Source organism: Juglans regia, chromosome 14 (assembly GCF_001411555.2).
Source record: "Juglans regia cultivar Chandler chromosome 14, Walnut 2.0, whole genome shotgun sequence".
NCBI classification, from domain to species: domain Eukaryota; kingdom Viridiplantae; phylum Streptophyta; class Magnoliopsida; order Fagales; family Juglandaceae; genus Juglans; species Juglans regia.
In genome coordinates, this window is record NC_049914.1 from 19,802,603 (window position 1) to 19,817,357 (window position 14,755).

General features: G+C 36.4%; 2 protein-coding genes across 2 annotated transcripts; both read left to right on the plus strand.

The window, feature by feature from the left end:
- The first annotated feature begins 206 nt into the window (after positions 1 to 206).
- Positions 207 to 1,184, plus strand: LOC108995602. The gene has a single exon (XM_018971190.1). It carries the CDS (start codon positions 207 to 209, stop codon positions 1,182 to 1,184), a length of 978 nt encoding a protein of 325 aa, XP_018826735.1.
- A 98-nt stretch (positions 1,185 to 1,282) lies between these two features.
- LOC108995603 lies at positions 1,283 to 2,701 on the plus strand. The gene is made up of 2 exons (XM_018971191.1): positions 1,283 to 2,555; positions 2,634 to 2,701. Exons 1-2 carry the CDS (start codon positions 1,283 to 1,285, stop codon positions 2,699 to 2,701), a joined length of 1,341 nt encoding a protein of 446 aa, XP_018826736.1.
- The last annotated feature ends 12,054 nt before the right edge of the window (positions 2,702 to 14,755 follow it).

Sequence of the window (14,755 nt, forward strand, 5' to 3'; positions counted from 1 at the left end):
CTCCGCAACCGGCCATCTTTGGACGCTATCCGAAGTTTCATTCGAAATTGATGGGGCCTGGAAGGTACTCCAGTCGTTTCAACCATGAGGTGTCCAAGAAATGTTTTTGTTCGTATGGTTTCGGAGGAGGACTGCATGAAAGCTTTATCAAGGGAGGTGTGCAATATGCCGATATGGACGGTATTCCTTATCGTGCTTTCCACTAGATGCCAGAATTTAAGGAGGAGGAAGAACCAATTGTGCCGGTTTGGATAGTTTTACCAGGTTTGCCTCCTAACTTTTATCATGAATCTTTGCTTAAAATCTTGACAGCTCCAATCGGTAGATTTATTAGGCATGATAATCCCACAAGTTGTGCGACTCTCACTGATGGTGCGCGTCTCTGTGTGGAGATGGATGCGGCCATTGAGCCTATTTCCCATTTTTGGATTGGAATGCCGGGGTTGGGTTCCAGTCGAAAGCAGGAGATTGTGTATGAAACACTGCCTGCTTTCTGTTCTATATGCAAAATCCAGGGGCACAATGTGCATACATGTCGGGTTGGAAAAAAAAAACCAGAAAAGAAAATTTGGGTTCGGCAACAACCAAAAGATGGTGATCAAGAACCAGAAATGGAAGAGCCTATAGAACTAGTATTGGAAGAGCCTAAAGAACCTGTTATGGAGGAACCTAGGGTGGAAGACCAATCCAAGTTGGTTCTTGGGTCTACGGTTTTAGCTTTTCCAAGAATTAATGTAGAACAAGTAGATGCAAAGTACGCGGATGTTAATTTGGTTTTAGGGGCCTCTGCTTCTACTTTGATGATTGAGGAGTTAGTAGTGGAAACAGAAATTGGAGAGGCAGTTAATACAGAGAGTCTTGCTGAGGTGAGGCAAAATGATGCTAGTTTGCATTCGGATGCAGTGAGGCGAGAGACAAAGCAGGCCACGGAAACAGAGCCTTTGGCGGAGGTGGAAACAGTGTTTACAAAAGAGGCCCAGCAGACTGATGATGCATTTTGTTTGGAAGAAGGGTCATTATCGGATCCGGAACCTGATATTCATGCGGAAGTTTTTTCGCAGGATAAGGAGTATCACTCGGACATAGAGGAAGAAACTGGGAAGAGGAAATATAGGAAAAAAAAATTTCAGAAAATTAGGAGTTCTAATCGAGTGATTACTCGAGCCACAAAATTGTCCCTATGATAGGTTCTATTTTGGTGTGGAATATTAGGGGACTAGGGTCCTCTATGGGTCGTTTAAAAATACTGCAAAGAAAGTTGAATTGTAAGATGATTGTCTTAATGGAGCCTTTCCAGAATTTTGTTAAAGCTCAATCCTACATGCTCACTCTTCATTTTGATAATGTAATTTCTAATGAAGAAGTTGGTGGGAAAATATGGGTCGTGTGGATGAATGATTTAAATGTACAGATTATGCGGATGACCTCACAGTTTTTGTCTCTAAGGATAGTTGAGGGTCAATTTCAATTTTTGGGTAATTTTATTTATGCAAAGTGTAATATGATGGATAGGCGGGTTTTATGGGAGGACTTGAGGTGGAATAGTATGAATGAGGATCCTTGTTTGTTTGCTGGTGATTTCAATATTATTCATACGAATTTGGAAAGACGGGGTGGTCGTCCTAGGCCAATAGCGGCGATGGATGATTTTAACCAATGGATCCATGAGGGTGGTTTAATTGATTTAAGTGCACAAGGTAGTAATTTTTCTTGGTGTAATGGCCAGAGTGGTTTAGCTAGAGCTTGGGCTAAGCTGGATCATGTTTTATTGGATGCAAATTTACTGTCTTTGTTCCCTACGGCCTCTTGTTTGTACTTACCAAGGACGATTTCGGATCATTGCCCTATGCTGGTTGAATTTCTTAAGGATCCTTATTCATATGGTCCTCCTCCATTTCGATGTCAGCAAATGTGGGTTGAGCATCCAGAATTTATTGATTTTGTAAAGCAGGTGTGGTCTGTGCCGGTGGTTGGAACGGGGCTTGTCATTCTTGCTTGTAAGCTTAAAAAGGTGAAAGTGGCTCTTCGTGAATGGAATAAGCGAGTGTTTGGGAGGACCAATGCCCATATTGAATCTTTGGAAGCGAAGGTTGAGGGTCTGGAAGGGTGTCTGCAAAGAGAGTGGGATATTGATGCCGAGAGGGAGCTTGTGGTGGCTTCGGATGAATTGTATTCTTGGAGACGTAGGGAAGATATCAGATTAGCTCAAATGGCTAAAATAAAATGGAATATGGACGATGATCGTAATTCAAAATTTTTTCATGTATGGTTAGCTAATAAACTACGTAAAAGAATCAAAGGGATGAGAACTCCGGATGGGGTTGAGTTTAATTCGCCAGAAGAAATTCATAATGGAGCTGTTGCGTATTTTACGAACTTCCTTAAAAATACTAACCAGTCACGAGCACTTCCGGATTTATCAGATTTGATTTTGCCAGTTATTGATGTTGAGGATTGTACATGTCTTTGTCATATCCCTTCATTGGATGAAGTAACGGAGGCTCTTTCTTCGATTCCTATAAACAGTTCTCCTGGGCCAGATGGTTTTGGAGCAGGTTTTTTTAAAACTTGTTGGGAGGTGATTAAGATGGATGTCTTCGCAGCCGTTTCTGAATTTTTTTATTTTCAAAAAGCTTCCGAGGTTCTTTTTGGCTTCTTTTATTGTGCTAATTCCGAAGACAGATGTGCCTACTGGTTTTGACAAATTTAGGTCTATAAGTCTGTGTTCGGTATTTTATAAAATTTGTTCAAAAATTATTGTAAATCGTCTGGCAAATTTTCTTCCCAAATTAATATCCCTTGAGCAAGGAGCTTTTATACCTGGGAGGAATATTTTTTAGAATATTAGTATTACTCAGGAAATGGTTCATTCCCTAAACAAGGACACTCATGGAGGAAATATTATGATTAAAGTTGATATGGCTAAAGCATACGATCGAATTTTTTGTTGGAGGTTCTTCGTTGTTTTGGATTTTCTCCTTCTTTTTGTGATTTAATTCGTGCTTGTATTTCGAATATTTGGTATTCTGTCTTGCTTAATGGAACGATGAGAGGTTTCTTCCAAGGTGGTCGTGGGTTACGTCAGGGGGACCCATTATCGCCTTATCTTTTTATTATTATTCAGGAAGTTCTTTCTCGTCTTTTGAAGCAGAGTGTGTCATCACACAAGATTGGAAATTTCTCCCAACCTAGAGATACTCCTCAAATCTCCCACCTTATGTACGCAGATGATATTGTGATTTTTTTGAATGGGGGTAAAAAATCTGTTAGGGAACTTTTATTGGTATTTGAATAGTATGAAGCATGGTCGGGTCATATGATTAATAAAGAGAAAACAACCATATATTTTTCTTCAAAAATTTATGTTGCTCGTAAGAGAGCCCTAAAAAGACTGACAGGGTTCTCAGAAGGTTCCTTTCCCTTTAAATATCTAGGGCTGCTTACAGCATACACACAAGGAGCATAAAGATATTCCCATACGCGGAACATATGTGTCCACACTCAACGCCCTTTGTAACCCTTTCCAGCATATAAAAGACACTCCAAGTGGAATAACAGGATCCCAAACAAACTTTGCCCACTTGATTTCCTCATTCTTTGATCGGCACACCTCCCATATAGATTTCACAGTTACCTTAGTTCCCTTCAACGGCTTCCAATACACCCTGTCATCTTTCTCCAACCCACCAAGATTCACCTTCAAGCTAATATACTGAGCCTTATCTCTTCCTATCAATGCCAAGATTGCATCTTCCTTCCACTCTACACCATTAATCACATCCAGCAGCATCAAGTTAGGTTGATTAATATTACTTATCTAATTGCCTAGAATGCCAAGAATAGACTAGTTTTCCCACCAGAAAGGGATTTGTGCTTTATTAATCTTCCAACTTGATTGCTCAATAATGACCGAAAAACAAGCTAATATTGACTTCCATACAGGGGCGTCTAAAGCATGTGCATTTGGAGGAAATGGTTAACAAAGTTTCGAAACAAAATTAGTGGTTGGAAAATGAAGCTACTCGCATCGGGTGGCCGTCTAATACTTCTTCGGCACGTGCTTTCTAGTATGGCTTTACATTTATTTGCTGTTTTGCAGGTTCCTCAATCAATTATTAAAGTTTTAAATCGTATGATGAGTACATTTTTTTGGGGGGAGGTTAATGGTAAAAGTAAAAAAAAGTGGGTGTCGTGGGATACTATTTGTAAGCCAGAAAAGGAAGGGGGCCTAGACTTGCGTAAATTAGAGGACATGCAAAAAGTGTTGCATATGCGGCTTGCATGGAATTTAATTCAAGGTAAATCCTTATGGGCAAATTTTTTTAAAGGAAAATATGTGGGATCTTCTCCTTGGTCTCTCATTGATACAAAAAAAGGTTCGAGATTTTGAAAAATGATTATGAAGACTATTCCTGATGTGCTTAATAATTCAAGATGGAAAGTGAGGGAGGGGAATATTTTTTTCTGGTATGATAAATGGAGAGATAGGGGTCCTTTATTGGAGGAATTCCAGATGGTGGGGAATCCGCGGATTACAGTTAAGGAGTGTATGCTGAATAATAGTTGGGATATGGACCTTTTGATTTCTTTAGTTGGTCAGGATAATGTTGATGATATTGTTGAAGCTTTGGTCAGTTGTAAGGAGGGGTCGGACGTGCTAATCTGGACTAAACACGAGAGTGGAAATTTTTCTACTAAATCAGCATGGGATCGTATTAGAATTAGAGGTTCTAATTTGGATTGGCATCCTTGGATATGGCATAGGTTGTTGCCTCTTAAAATTTCAGTTTTTATGTGGAGAGCATGGAATATAGCTTTGAGTGTTGATGATAGTCTTAGAAGGATTGGGGTCCCGATTGTCTCTCATTGTGATTGCTGTGAAGAAGGTAAGTATGAGGATCAAAATCATGTTTTGTTTGGAGGAGAGTTTGCGTTTAATATATGGTGTTATTGTGCTAATATTTTTGGTTTACCTCTTGGTCATACTTGGATGGAGACAATGACGGCTTGGTTAAGACGTGCGTCAACTAATTCTCAAGTGAGGATTCTTGTGGGGTTACTTCCGTCGATTATTAGTTGGCATCTTTGTCGTAGAAGATGCACTGCCCGTATGGAGGGGCGGATTCAATCTAATAGTGTGGTTTGGCATATGATCAGAAATTGGATGAGCTCTTGCAGCCAAGATATGAAAAAGGTAAAAAAATGTTCTTTGTATGATCTACAGATTTTACATGCTTTGCAAATTACTTCAAAAGCCCCCGTGAGGCAGTTTATAAAAATTGTGGCTTGGCAAAAACTTGCTCCAGGGTGGTTTAAATTGAATACAGATGGTAGTAGCCTAGGAAATCCAGGATCTTCGGGGGTGGGTGGTATTATTAGAAATGATCAGGGCCACTTGGTTCATGCTTTTAATTCTTATATTGGTTTTGGTTCCAATAATAGAGTTGAATTGTTAGCACTGCTGTAGGGTCTTAAAGCTTGTAAAAATCTAGGTATTATCTTTGTGGAAATAGAATTAGACTCTCAAGTGGTAATCTTTGGGAGGATACTCTTGTTCTTATGGATTCGATGGTTTGCACAGTTAGGCATGTTTATAGGGAAGGTAATAAAGTTGCTGACTGGTTGGCTCGGAGTGGGGTAGCTGGTCTTAATATGGAATGGAATAGAGTTGGAGAATTGCCTAGGATCCCTCGAGGTTTACTTCGATTGGATAAATTTGGGTTACCTTCTTTGAGGTGCTGTCAGAATTAAGAATCTTGTTCTATTTGGTTGTTGTGTTGGTTTGGTTAGATCTTATTGTATATGCTTGTTGTGCTAATGGTTTTTTTGTAGGTGAGGATTTGTTTTGTTTTATTTCTCTAGAAATACTAGGTTTTTTAAATATCTGGTTTTGAAATTTTTTATATTGTAACGCCAGGTATTGGTATGTAACCACAGTTTTCCTCTGCCATAAGTGAGGGTTTATTAATATAATCGGGACGGGATCACTCGTGGACAGGTGATTCTCGGCTCTTCATCAAAAAAAAAATATACTAGCATGTAAACATGAGCATTTACAAAGTTCAGACTGCAGAACAAAAATATTTTTTTTCAGAATGCAGAATCAGAATAATGTTTTCAAAATGCAACGTCAGAACATGTTATCAAAAATATCAGAGCGAAAGTTCGAAAATATTCATAATCAAATCCCTTTGGCATAGCATAAACTGAAACATCACATCTTATCTTATCATATAAGAACAAATACCATGTTTAACCCCGTGGTAGGGTTGTGCAAATCCCGGTAGCTAACCCAGCAGAAACAGAATGTGAATCTTCCCCTTATTCATTCTGGGACCCCGAGTGTGCACATAGGAATGACCACGCAGAAAACCACTTTGTGATGTTTCCAAAGTGGGTGCACCAGAAACAGAAAAGTTGGTATCAACCCGAACAGAGGCCACAAGTTTACACCCGTGGTGAGGTCAAAATGGGATAGAAACAGAAACAGAATGTTATGCCAGAGGTTTTCAGAAATCAAATCAGATCATATCAGAGTACATAAAATCTTCAGAACAGAACAAAATCATAACACAACATAATTTATGCACAAAATCTCATATTCGCTCTCTTTTTCAAAGTTCAGAAACAGAATATAAAAAATAAGCTCATGTCTACACCAGTCATGACAGAAAATAAATTATTCTTAAACAGAATCTCATGAGTAATGCAGAACAAATAACTGAGGTAGTCCAAATTTCTTTTCAAAATCAAATATGTATATTTTCCAAAAATAACCTCAGTTCATTTTATTTTAATGCAAAGTCTAGCATAGGAACCCTGCTTACCTGGACTTAGCTTTTTCGGAATTTCCTTCAAAATGTCGAACAATAATTAATCGTCACCTATAAAACAATCACTTAATTCTCGTAAATTTCCAATTAATCTCATATTTTGATATTTAATCCTAAGCTTCTAAAATAACCTATTTAATTCCTCAAAATCTAAAATTCTCATAATCCCAAAATATATCATCCCTTTCTAAAATCGCCAATGTCCATTTGATAACTTCGACTTAAAAAAAAAAAATTAAAAGTCTAACTTATTTATTACTGAAAACAACTTATAAAGTTTAATACTAGATAATATAATTATCCCAAAATAATTTGAAATAAGCCATAACTATTTTTAAATAGACTAAATCATAACTAAAGTGTAAAATAATAACATTACTCCAATATTGTTTACTCTAAAAAAATAAAACTTTACTTAATAACATGATAAAATACTTAAGTGATTTTCTGTAATCATATTTAAAATGTTCACACTTATTGTAAAAATAATATGCCACACTTAGTGCAATTTAAAAAAAATTCTATATATATTTTCTGTAAATTTCTTATACGTCCCACAAAGACCATGTAAAAAAAAAAAAAAAACAGATTTAATACAAACATAATACCAAATTGAAACCACCAAATAATAAGGGTAATATTGTGATTTCATATCCAAAAATATGAAAACTAACTTTACGTAAATTCTTGATAAAACATTGAATAAGCTTACGGTGCAACAATCGGCGAGGCGGGGCGCGAGATACTCACCGAGAAGAGAACGAGAGACGCAACGGCAGTGCTGGACAGAGGTCGAAGGTGGTCCACACGGCGGCAGAGCACTGAGATTGAGAGAGAGAGTAACACGGTGAGGGAGATGGACAGTGAGGGAGAGATGGAGAAAGAGAGAACGAAGGCTCACAATGATGTAGCGAGGCGTGCGACGGTCTGGGGCTGGGCTTCGACCAGGGCAGCATCCAATCACGGGTGGCTGGGGCGTCGGCGTCGCTTGTAGCTACGGCAACAGGTGGGGTGGTGGCTTACGGGTGGTGAGTTGGTTGAGCCATGACTGCTCTCTTTCAGTTATCTAAAACAGGGGAGTTTCGTGGCTTGCAACGGAGGCTATGGGAAGCGTTGGGCGGCGGTTTCGTGTCACTGGGCATGGTGGTGGGGTCTGGACAGAGGTTTTCGTGGGGTGGATGAACCGGCGGCAACTATGTGGAGGTGTTGATTCGCTGTTGACTGTGCATGTGTGCTGCTCAAGGTTGCTGAGGTTCCCCAAGTAATGAACATTCCCAACGCAACCGTTTGTTGGTGCGACTGCGAGGTGTTGGTTCTCGGTGGTGCATAGCTACGACGAAACCTGGTAGCTTGTGGAGGAACTACCATTGCTTACGGCAATAAGGAAAACCCGAGAGGAGCTTGGGACGCTCTCGTTTGGGCTTCCGTTAAGGTCTGATTCAGGCTCTGTTTCAGGCTGTGGCTGGGGCCAGATGGCTTTTCCACGGTGGTCCCCTGGCTGACACTAGGATGAGGAGAACAAAGCATGCGATGCTTGAGAGATGGTGGTCGGTGTCCGTGAAGCAGTGCTGGTTTTGGTTGTCCACAGAGCAGCGACGTGGAAAAGGAGGCTTGAATGGAGGTTTGCGGCAACACTATCGCTTGGTTGATAAAGTTTTCCTATGTATATAAGGTGAAGGAAAAAAAAACCCTAGGGAGGAAAGACGTGCATGTGACTAGTGGAAAGAACTAAACGCCGTTTTCACTTTTTTTTTTTTTTAAACAACTACACATTGTGTCTCTCCGTTTACTGCAAACAGGCGTGGGCCTTGGGGTGATCGGGTAGAGCCCATTTTAAATATTTGAGTCCACATTTTGGATAATAAGAAAATCATAAAAGAAATGGATTTTAGACCTTGACTCATCCTTAAAGAAAAAGTACCTGTCCTATAAATTTTACGAGTGAAGATCCACTTGTTCCATTAACAGATTTTAAACCTAATTATCAAACCTATTGAATTTATATTCCACCAAAAAATATCTTAGGTCCGAACTCTCTTCCACAAAAGTTTACTCTCAATCCCAAATGGGATTTCCATAACTATAAACCCAAGAATTTTGTAAAGTGGGCTTGGCTAGCCCGGGTGTTACATCCTCCCTCTCTTAAAAAAAATTTCGTCCTCGAAATTTTTTGCGCCTAAAGCAAAGTCTAAACTACTCAATCTCTCATACCCATTCCACGCCTATTTTAATCATTGATAATTATGCCAAACATAATGCTCTAAGATTCTAACCTTTGAATATCTTCATCTATGCTTTAAATACTTCATACCCCTCTTTGTATACCCATTCTTACACATAGTTTCCTTCTTCATACATTCCGGGACCTAGATCAAGTAGGGCAGGTTTGGGGGGTAGGATGAGACTCAAAATTCTCATCTCATCTCATCTCATCATTACACCTCTTTCAAATCCTCATACAAAATATAATAAACAATTCAACTTTTTCAAATCTCAATTCAACTTTTTCAAATCCCAATACAATAATAATACCAAAATATAATATTTTAAATACTAAAACAAAACACAAAATTCTCATCTTACCCCCCAAACCTGTCATAAAAATATTTACCTCAACCATGTCCTTAAAAGCCTAGTAATAATTCTGAATCCTCTAAATAATGTAATAAACTCATACTAATATTGAGATATACTCTCCACAGTTTTGTCTCATACTTGGAAGTTCTCAATAATCCTCAAAAACTAAAAGTCTATGGCCACAAGATTCAAGTCCTAAGTAATCTCAAGTTAACAAATCTCCAAACTTCAAGAAGTTTACTCTCAAAATCATAATATCAAAAACCACACTTCTGCTGCGCACTCTGATGATTTTGCCAAAAATGTTTAATACTAGGAGTCTAATCTATTTTAAAATCTACAAAGATGACTCTTACCACACTTTAGTAGCAACTTGCTTTCTTGTCTCCTAAATTTATGCACACTCATTTATACCCTTTCATTCTTTGTCGCATTCAGATCCGAAATGTTTCGTAATCGACAATTTGGTGACATCTTGAGAACTTGGATATTTTTAATAAATGTTTCAAAATATAGAGTTCATAAAAACATATGCAACTAATTGAACTCATAAAACAAAAATATATATATGATCTACCTAGAAATTATAAAAGTACCAAAAAATGTACTCGCAAACGTAGTAACAATATACCTCTAGAATCTAACATTCTTTCCAAAACCTAAATCTTCAATTGTCATGAAAACAACTCATAAAATTATTTCCTCAACGTCATGATCCAGTGCCTACAAGAATTCTAAAACCTTAACACTCATTAATCACCTCATTGTAGTATGCAAAATCTCTAATCTAGAATCTTAAACCTGGCTTTGATACCAACTGTAACGCCCCGATCCCGAAGGTCTGGAGAGTTAACTATTAATAACTAAAATCAACTTAAATAATACAACTATAAAATCCAGAAAATCCCATAAAATATTAATCCATTTAATAAATCCAAATATCTAAGTTCCTCCACGGGGATAATAAAGAAAATCTCAATAACAAAAATTAAAACAAAACTCGAAATTATCCTTCACTCATCAAATCAAAATACCCAAAAAATAAAATATGTTTACTAACTACGACTCTCAAATAAGCACTTGTACCCTCAAGCACTTATTCCACTTCGATCATCACATATTGCTAAAACTTCCTACTCTTGTTCTCCAGTTGAGTCATCAAAATTATCTGAAAAATATATGGAGATAAGGGGTGAGTTATCAACAACTCAGTAAGCAGAGGACATATACTAGCATGTAAACATGAGCATTTACAGAGTTCAGAATGCAAAACAAAAATATTTTCTTTCAGAATGCAAAATCAGAATAATGTTTTCAAAATGCAGCGTCAGAACATGCTTTCAACATGTGTAAAACCCAGTAGCTAACTGAGCAGAAACAGAATGTAAATCTTCCCCTTATTCATTCTCGGAGCCCCAAGTGTACACATAGGAAAGACCACGCAGAAAACCACTTTGTTTCCAAAATGGGTGCACCAGAAACAGAAAAATTGGTACCAACCCGAACAGATGCCACAATTTTACACCCGTGGTGAGGTCAGAATGGAACAGAAACAGAAATAGAATGTTATGCCAAAAGTTTTTAGAAATCACATCAGATCATATCAGAGTACAGAAAATCTTCAGAACATAACAAAATCATAACACAACATAATTTATGCACAAAATTTCATATTCGCTCTCTTTTTCAAAGTTCAGAAACAGAATATAAAAAATAAGCTCATGTCTACACCAGTCATGACAGAAAATAATTTATTCTTAAACAGAATCTCATGAGTAATGTAGAACAAATAACTGAGATAGTTCAAATTTGTTTTCAAAATCAAATATATATATTTTCCAAAAATAACCTCAGCTCATTTTATTTTAATGCAAAGTCTACCATAAGAACCCCGCTTACCTGGACTTAGCTTTTTCGGAATTTCCTTCGAAATGCCAAACAATAATTAATCGGCACCTATAAAATAATCACGTAATTCTCGTAAATTTCCAATTAATCTCATATTTTAATATTTAATCCTAAGCTTCTAAAATAACCTATTTAATTCCTCAAAATTTAAAATTCTCATAATCCCAAAATATATCATCCCTTTCTAAAATCGCCAATGTCCATTTGATAACTTCGACTAAAAAAATACATTTAAAAGTCTAACTTATTTATTAATGAAAACAACTTATAAAGTTTAATACTAGATAATATAATTATCCCAAAATAATTTAAAATAAACCATAACTATTTTTAAATAGACTAAATCATAACTAAAGTGTAAAATAATACATTACTCCAATATTGTTTACTCTAAGAAAATAAAACTTTACTTAATAACATGAGAAAATACTTAAGTGATTTTCTGTAATCATAATTAAAATGTTCACAATAAAATTTCACACTTACTGTAAAAATAATATGCCACACTTAGTGCAATTTTAAGAAAATCCTATGTACACTACAACACAATTGTTTTTTAGTGATAGTTGGGAAATTGTGACGGTCCCTAAACCGTCACTAAAAGGCATTTTCTGTTACAGTTTTCTAGACACCGTCACTAAAGACAGATGAGATTTTTTTTACGTTCCAACGTATGGGAAATTTACGTTCGAACGTTGTGGTTGTTTACGTGCGAACGTGAAATGTTTTGGTGCAACCGTTCGAATGTGAAATGTTTGCACCAATGTTCGAATGTTAATTAATAATGTTCGAACATTAATTATAAATTTAAATTAAATATGACTCGAATTTAAAAATTATGTGGTTTTTATTGCACATAAGTTGTGAACAAGTCTAAAAAATTGACTTGTATATGTTTATATATACACAATTTGTAATATAGAAATATACATTTATGTTTATATATATTTGAAATGCAGTGATTTAGTATTAAAGTTGAAAAATATAGCATTAAAGAAGATTAAGAATTGAAATTAAAAAATGATAGAAATATTCAATAATATTTTTCTTTACAAATATTAAAAATAAAATATAAAATTTCATAGAATGTAGTAAACAACAGTCAGATGATAACGTTGTCCGCGAAAGTCGAACTCCATACCTCCTCAGTCAAGGTATCAACCTTGTCGTTGAGGATAGTTACACGATGGGTGAGCTCGGCAACAGATGCCGATATAGCCTCAAGCGATCGATCGATCTTATGATTGATATGCGCAGTCAGCTATGACCTAGCTCAGGCTCCGTCAGAGGAACTAAATCCTCTACAGGGGTGGCGCACGTCCCCTCGTCTGTCCAATGCTATGTCGATGCGTGGTCATGTCGAGGGGGCTCATCTTATCTTTGACCCGCTCCTGTAGCTTGGTCGGCACTCCCCGTGCAAGTAATAGTCGGCTGATTAGGACACCGTATGAGAGATTATCTATGGAGACGATGCTCGGCTCGTAACGGATCCTCTCAAAGATGTGCGGTGTCAAATCTATAGAATCTTCACGTATCACTCGTATAAAAAATTGTGCCTGAAGCCGACTAAATGTGGTTTTATGTGCAACAAGATCCACATTTGTTGCAACAATAAGTTGCAACATGCAGAAGAAATGTAGCAGATGGTTCTGGTTGAAAGCGTTCTTCTGCTCGATCTGCATGCGGTCCCTCCCGGTGAGGATGTAGAAATCATCGTCTCAGTCATCATCCCGAGCCTCGACGCCAGTATCCTCGGCCTCTGACTGGTCTGCATCTCTGGCTGATGCTGGCTCAAATGGGCAGCCAGTAGATGATGTAAAAGTGCCTACATCCTCACGGGGTGTAGCGTGTGCAAATGTCTCAACTCCTCGACGAATCTCGAGGTGCTCCCCGATGACATTTGATGATATCTCAATGGAAACACCGCGTACAGTCACGGTGTGAGAGGATGCGTCCTGAGGCATGTCACACATCCCCATATAAAACTCCTGAATCATTGAGGGGTATACCTTCCCCCTCAAAGTGCAGATATTTCCCCAGCCTCTCTTGAGGAAAACATCTCTCAAGTTCGTCTGCGGCCATTTGAGTTAGTCGAACTCATTAATCAGAACCTCTCGCTCTACCATAACAGTACGAGCCCCGATACGAGCAGTGTCCTGAGTGGCTCCTTCCCTCCCTCATTTCCTAGTATGCAGAGGATGAGCCATATCCTGAAAATAGAAAAGGAAAAAAATTTATTTACATTAATATATTTTTTTGTGTTAATTTTAAGCTGCTCTGCATTAACGTTATAACATAACAAAATAAACGTTCGGACGTTAAGATAAAACGTTCGAACGTGTATTTCATACGTTCGCACGTAAAATAATGTAAATAAATTTACATTTAGAACGTGTATCCTTTACATTCGTAAGTAAAACATCTACATTCGAACGTAAAATATAGATGGTTGTGGCGGAGTTTGACAGTGCCGGCGTGCAACAGAATGACGATGATAACGTTGAAAATGTCGTTTCGACGTTTGGTCTTTGCCTTATATACACAAAACGTTCGAACGTAATTATTATTACCTTCAAATGTTTGTCAATTTACTTTCCAAAATATTGACTATAATATATTATATTATAAATGCTTATGTTATGTATTATAATGTTATATATAGCATAATATTATACTATAGTATATATAGTATATTATAGTATATATATATTGTGTATTATATATATAATGTATTATATAATATATTATATATATACCATATTTTATATATATAGTACAGTATATATCTAATATTATATAATATATTATATATTATATGATCCATTATAAACTAATGAAATCAACATTAGAACCACATGCTCTTATTATTAGTCCAAAACGATATACTTTATTATTACAATCTAGTACCCAAAACTCTAGTGTACAAATTCCTAAATAGATTGATTGGAATCAAATTATTCTTCCTATATTATTGACAATTAGATTAATTAGTTTTTTTGAATTTGTGAGTGCTACTTATATTTCTAAAGTTTAGCATTATGTTTATACATGTTGTGATTTTATGCTTAGTCTTAAAATAATTGTGATTATTGTTTGTGAATTTTGTAAATGAGTTTATGGTATTCATTGATGAATTAATATGTGTATAAATATTGTTGTGAGAATATTGTGAATATGTTGTGATATGGATTTAAAATATTATGATTATTGTTTTTGAATTTTTATTGAATATGTTTAACAAGAAAATTATAAGTTTATGATCTTAATTTTAAATAAAGATTAAAAACATTTAATATACAGATAATATGAAGTTTAATATATAACATGGAGTAAGTATATATAATATATTCATACTAATTTAGCTAGAATATGATTATTATTCAAATTATAAGTATCGTATAAATTATGTATTAAGAAAAATAAAAAATAAAGGGCCG

What these genes read in the sequence shown, in the direction of transcription:
- LOC108995602 (XM_018971190.1), top strand. Translation starts at nt 207, where the DNA reads ATGCCAGAATTTAAGGAGGAGGAAGAACCAATTGTGCCGGTTTGGATA.
- LOC108995603 (XM_018971191.1), top strand. Translation starts at nt 1,283, where the DNA reads ATGGAGCCTTTCCAGAATTTTGTTAAAGCTCAATCCTACATGCTCACT. An exon ending in GCCAGATGGTTTTGGAGCAG is followed by an intron (nt 2,556 to 2,633) that starts GTTTTTTTAAAA and finishes ATTTTCAAAAAG; the next exon opens with CTTCCGAGGTTCTTTTTGGC.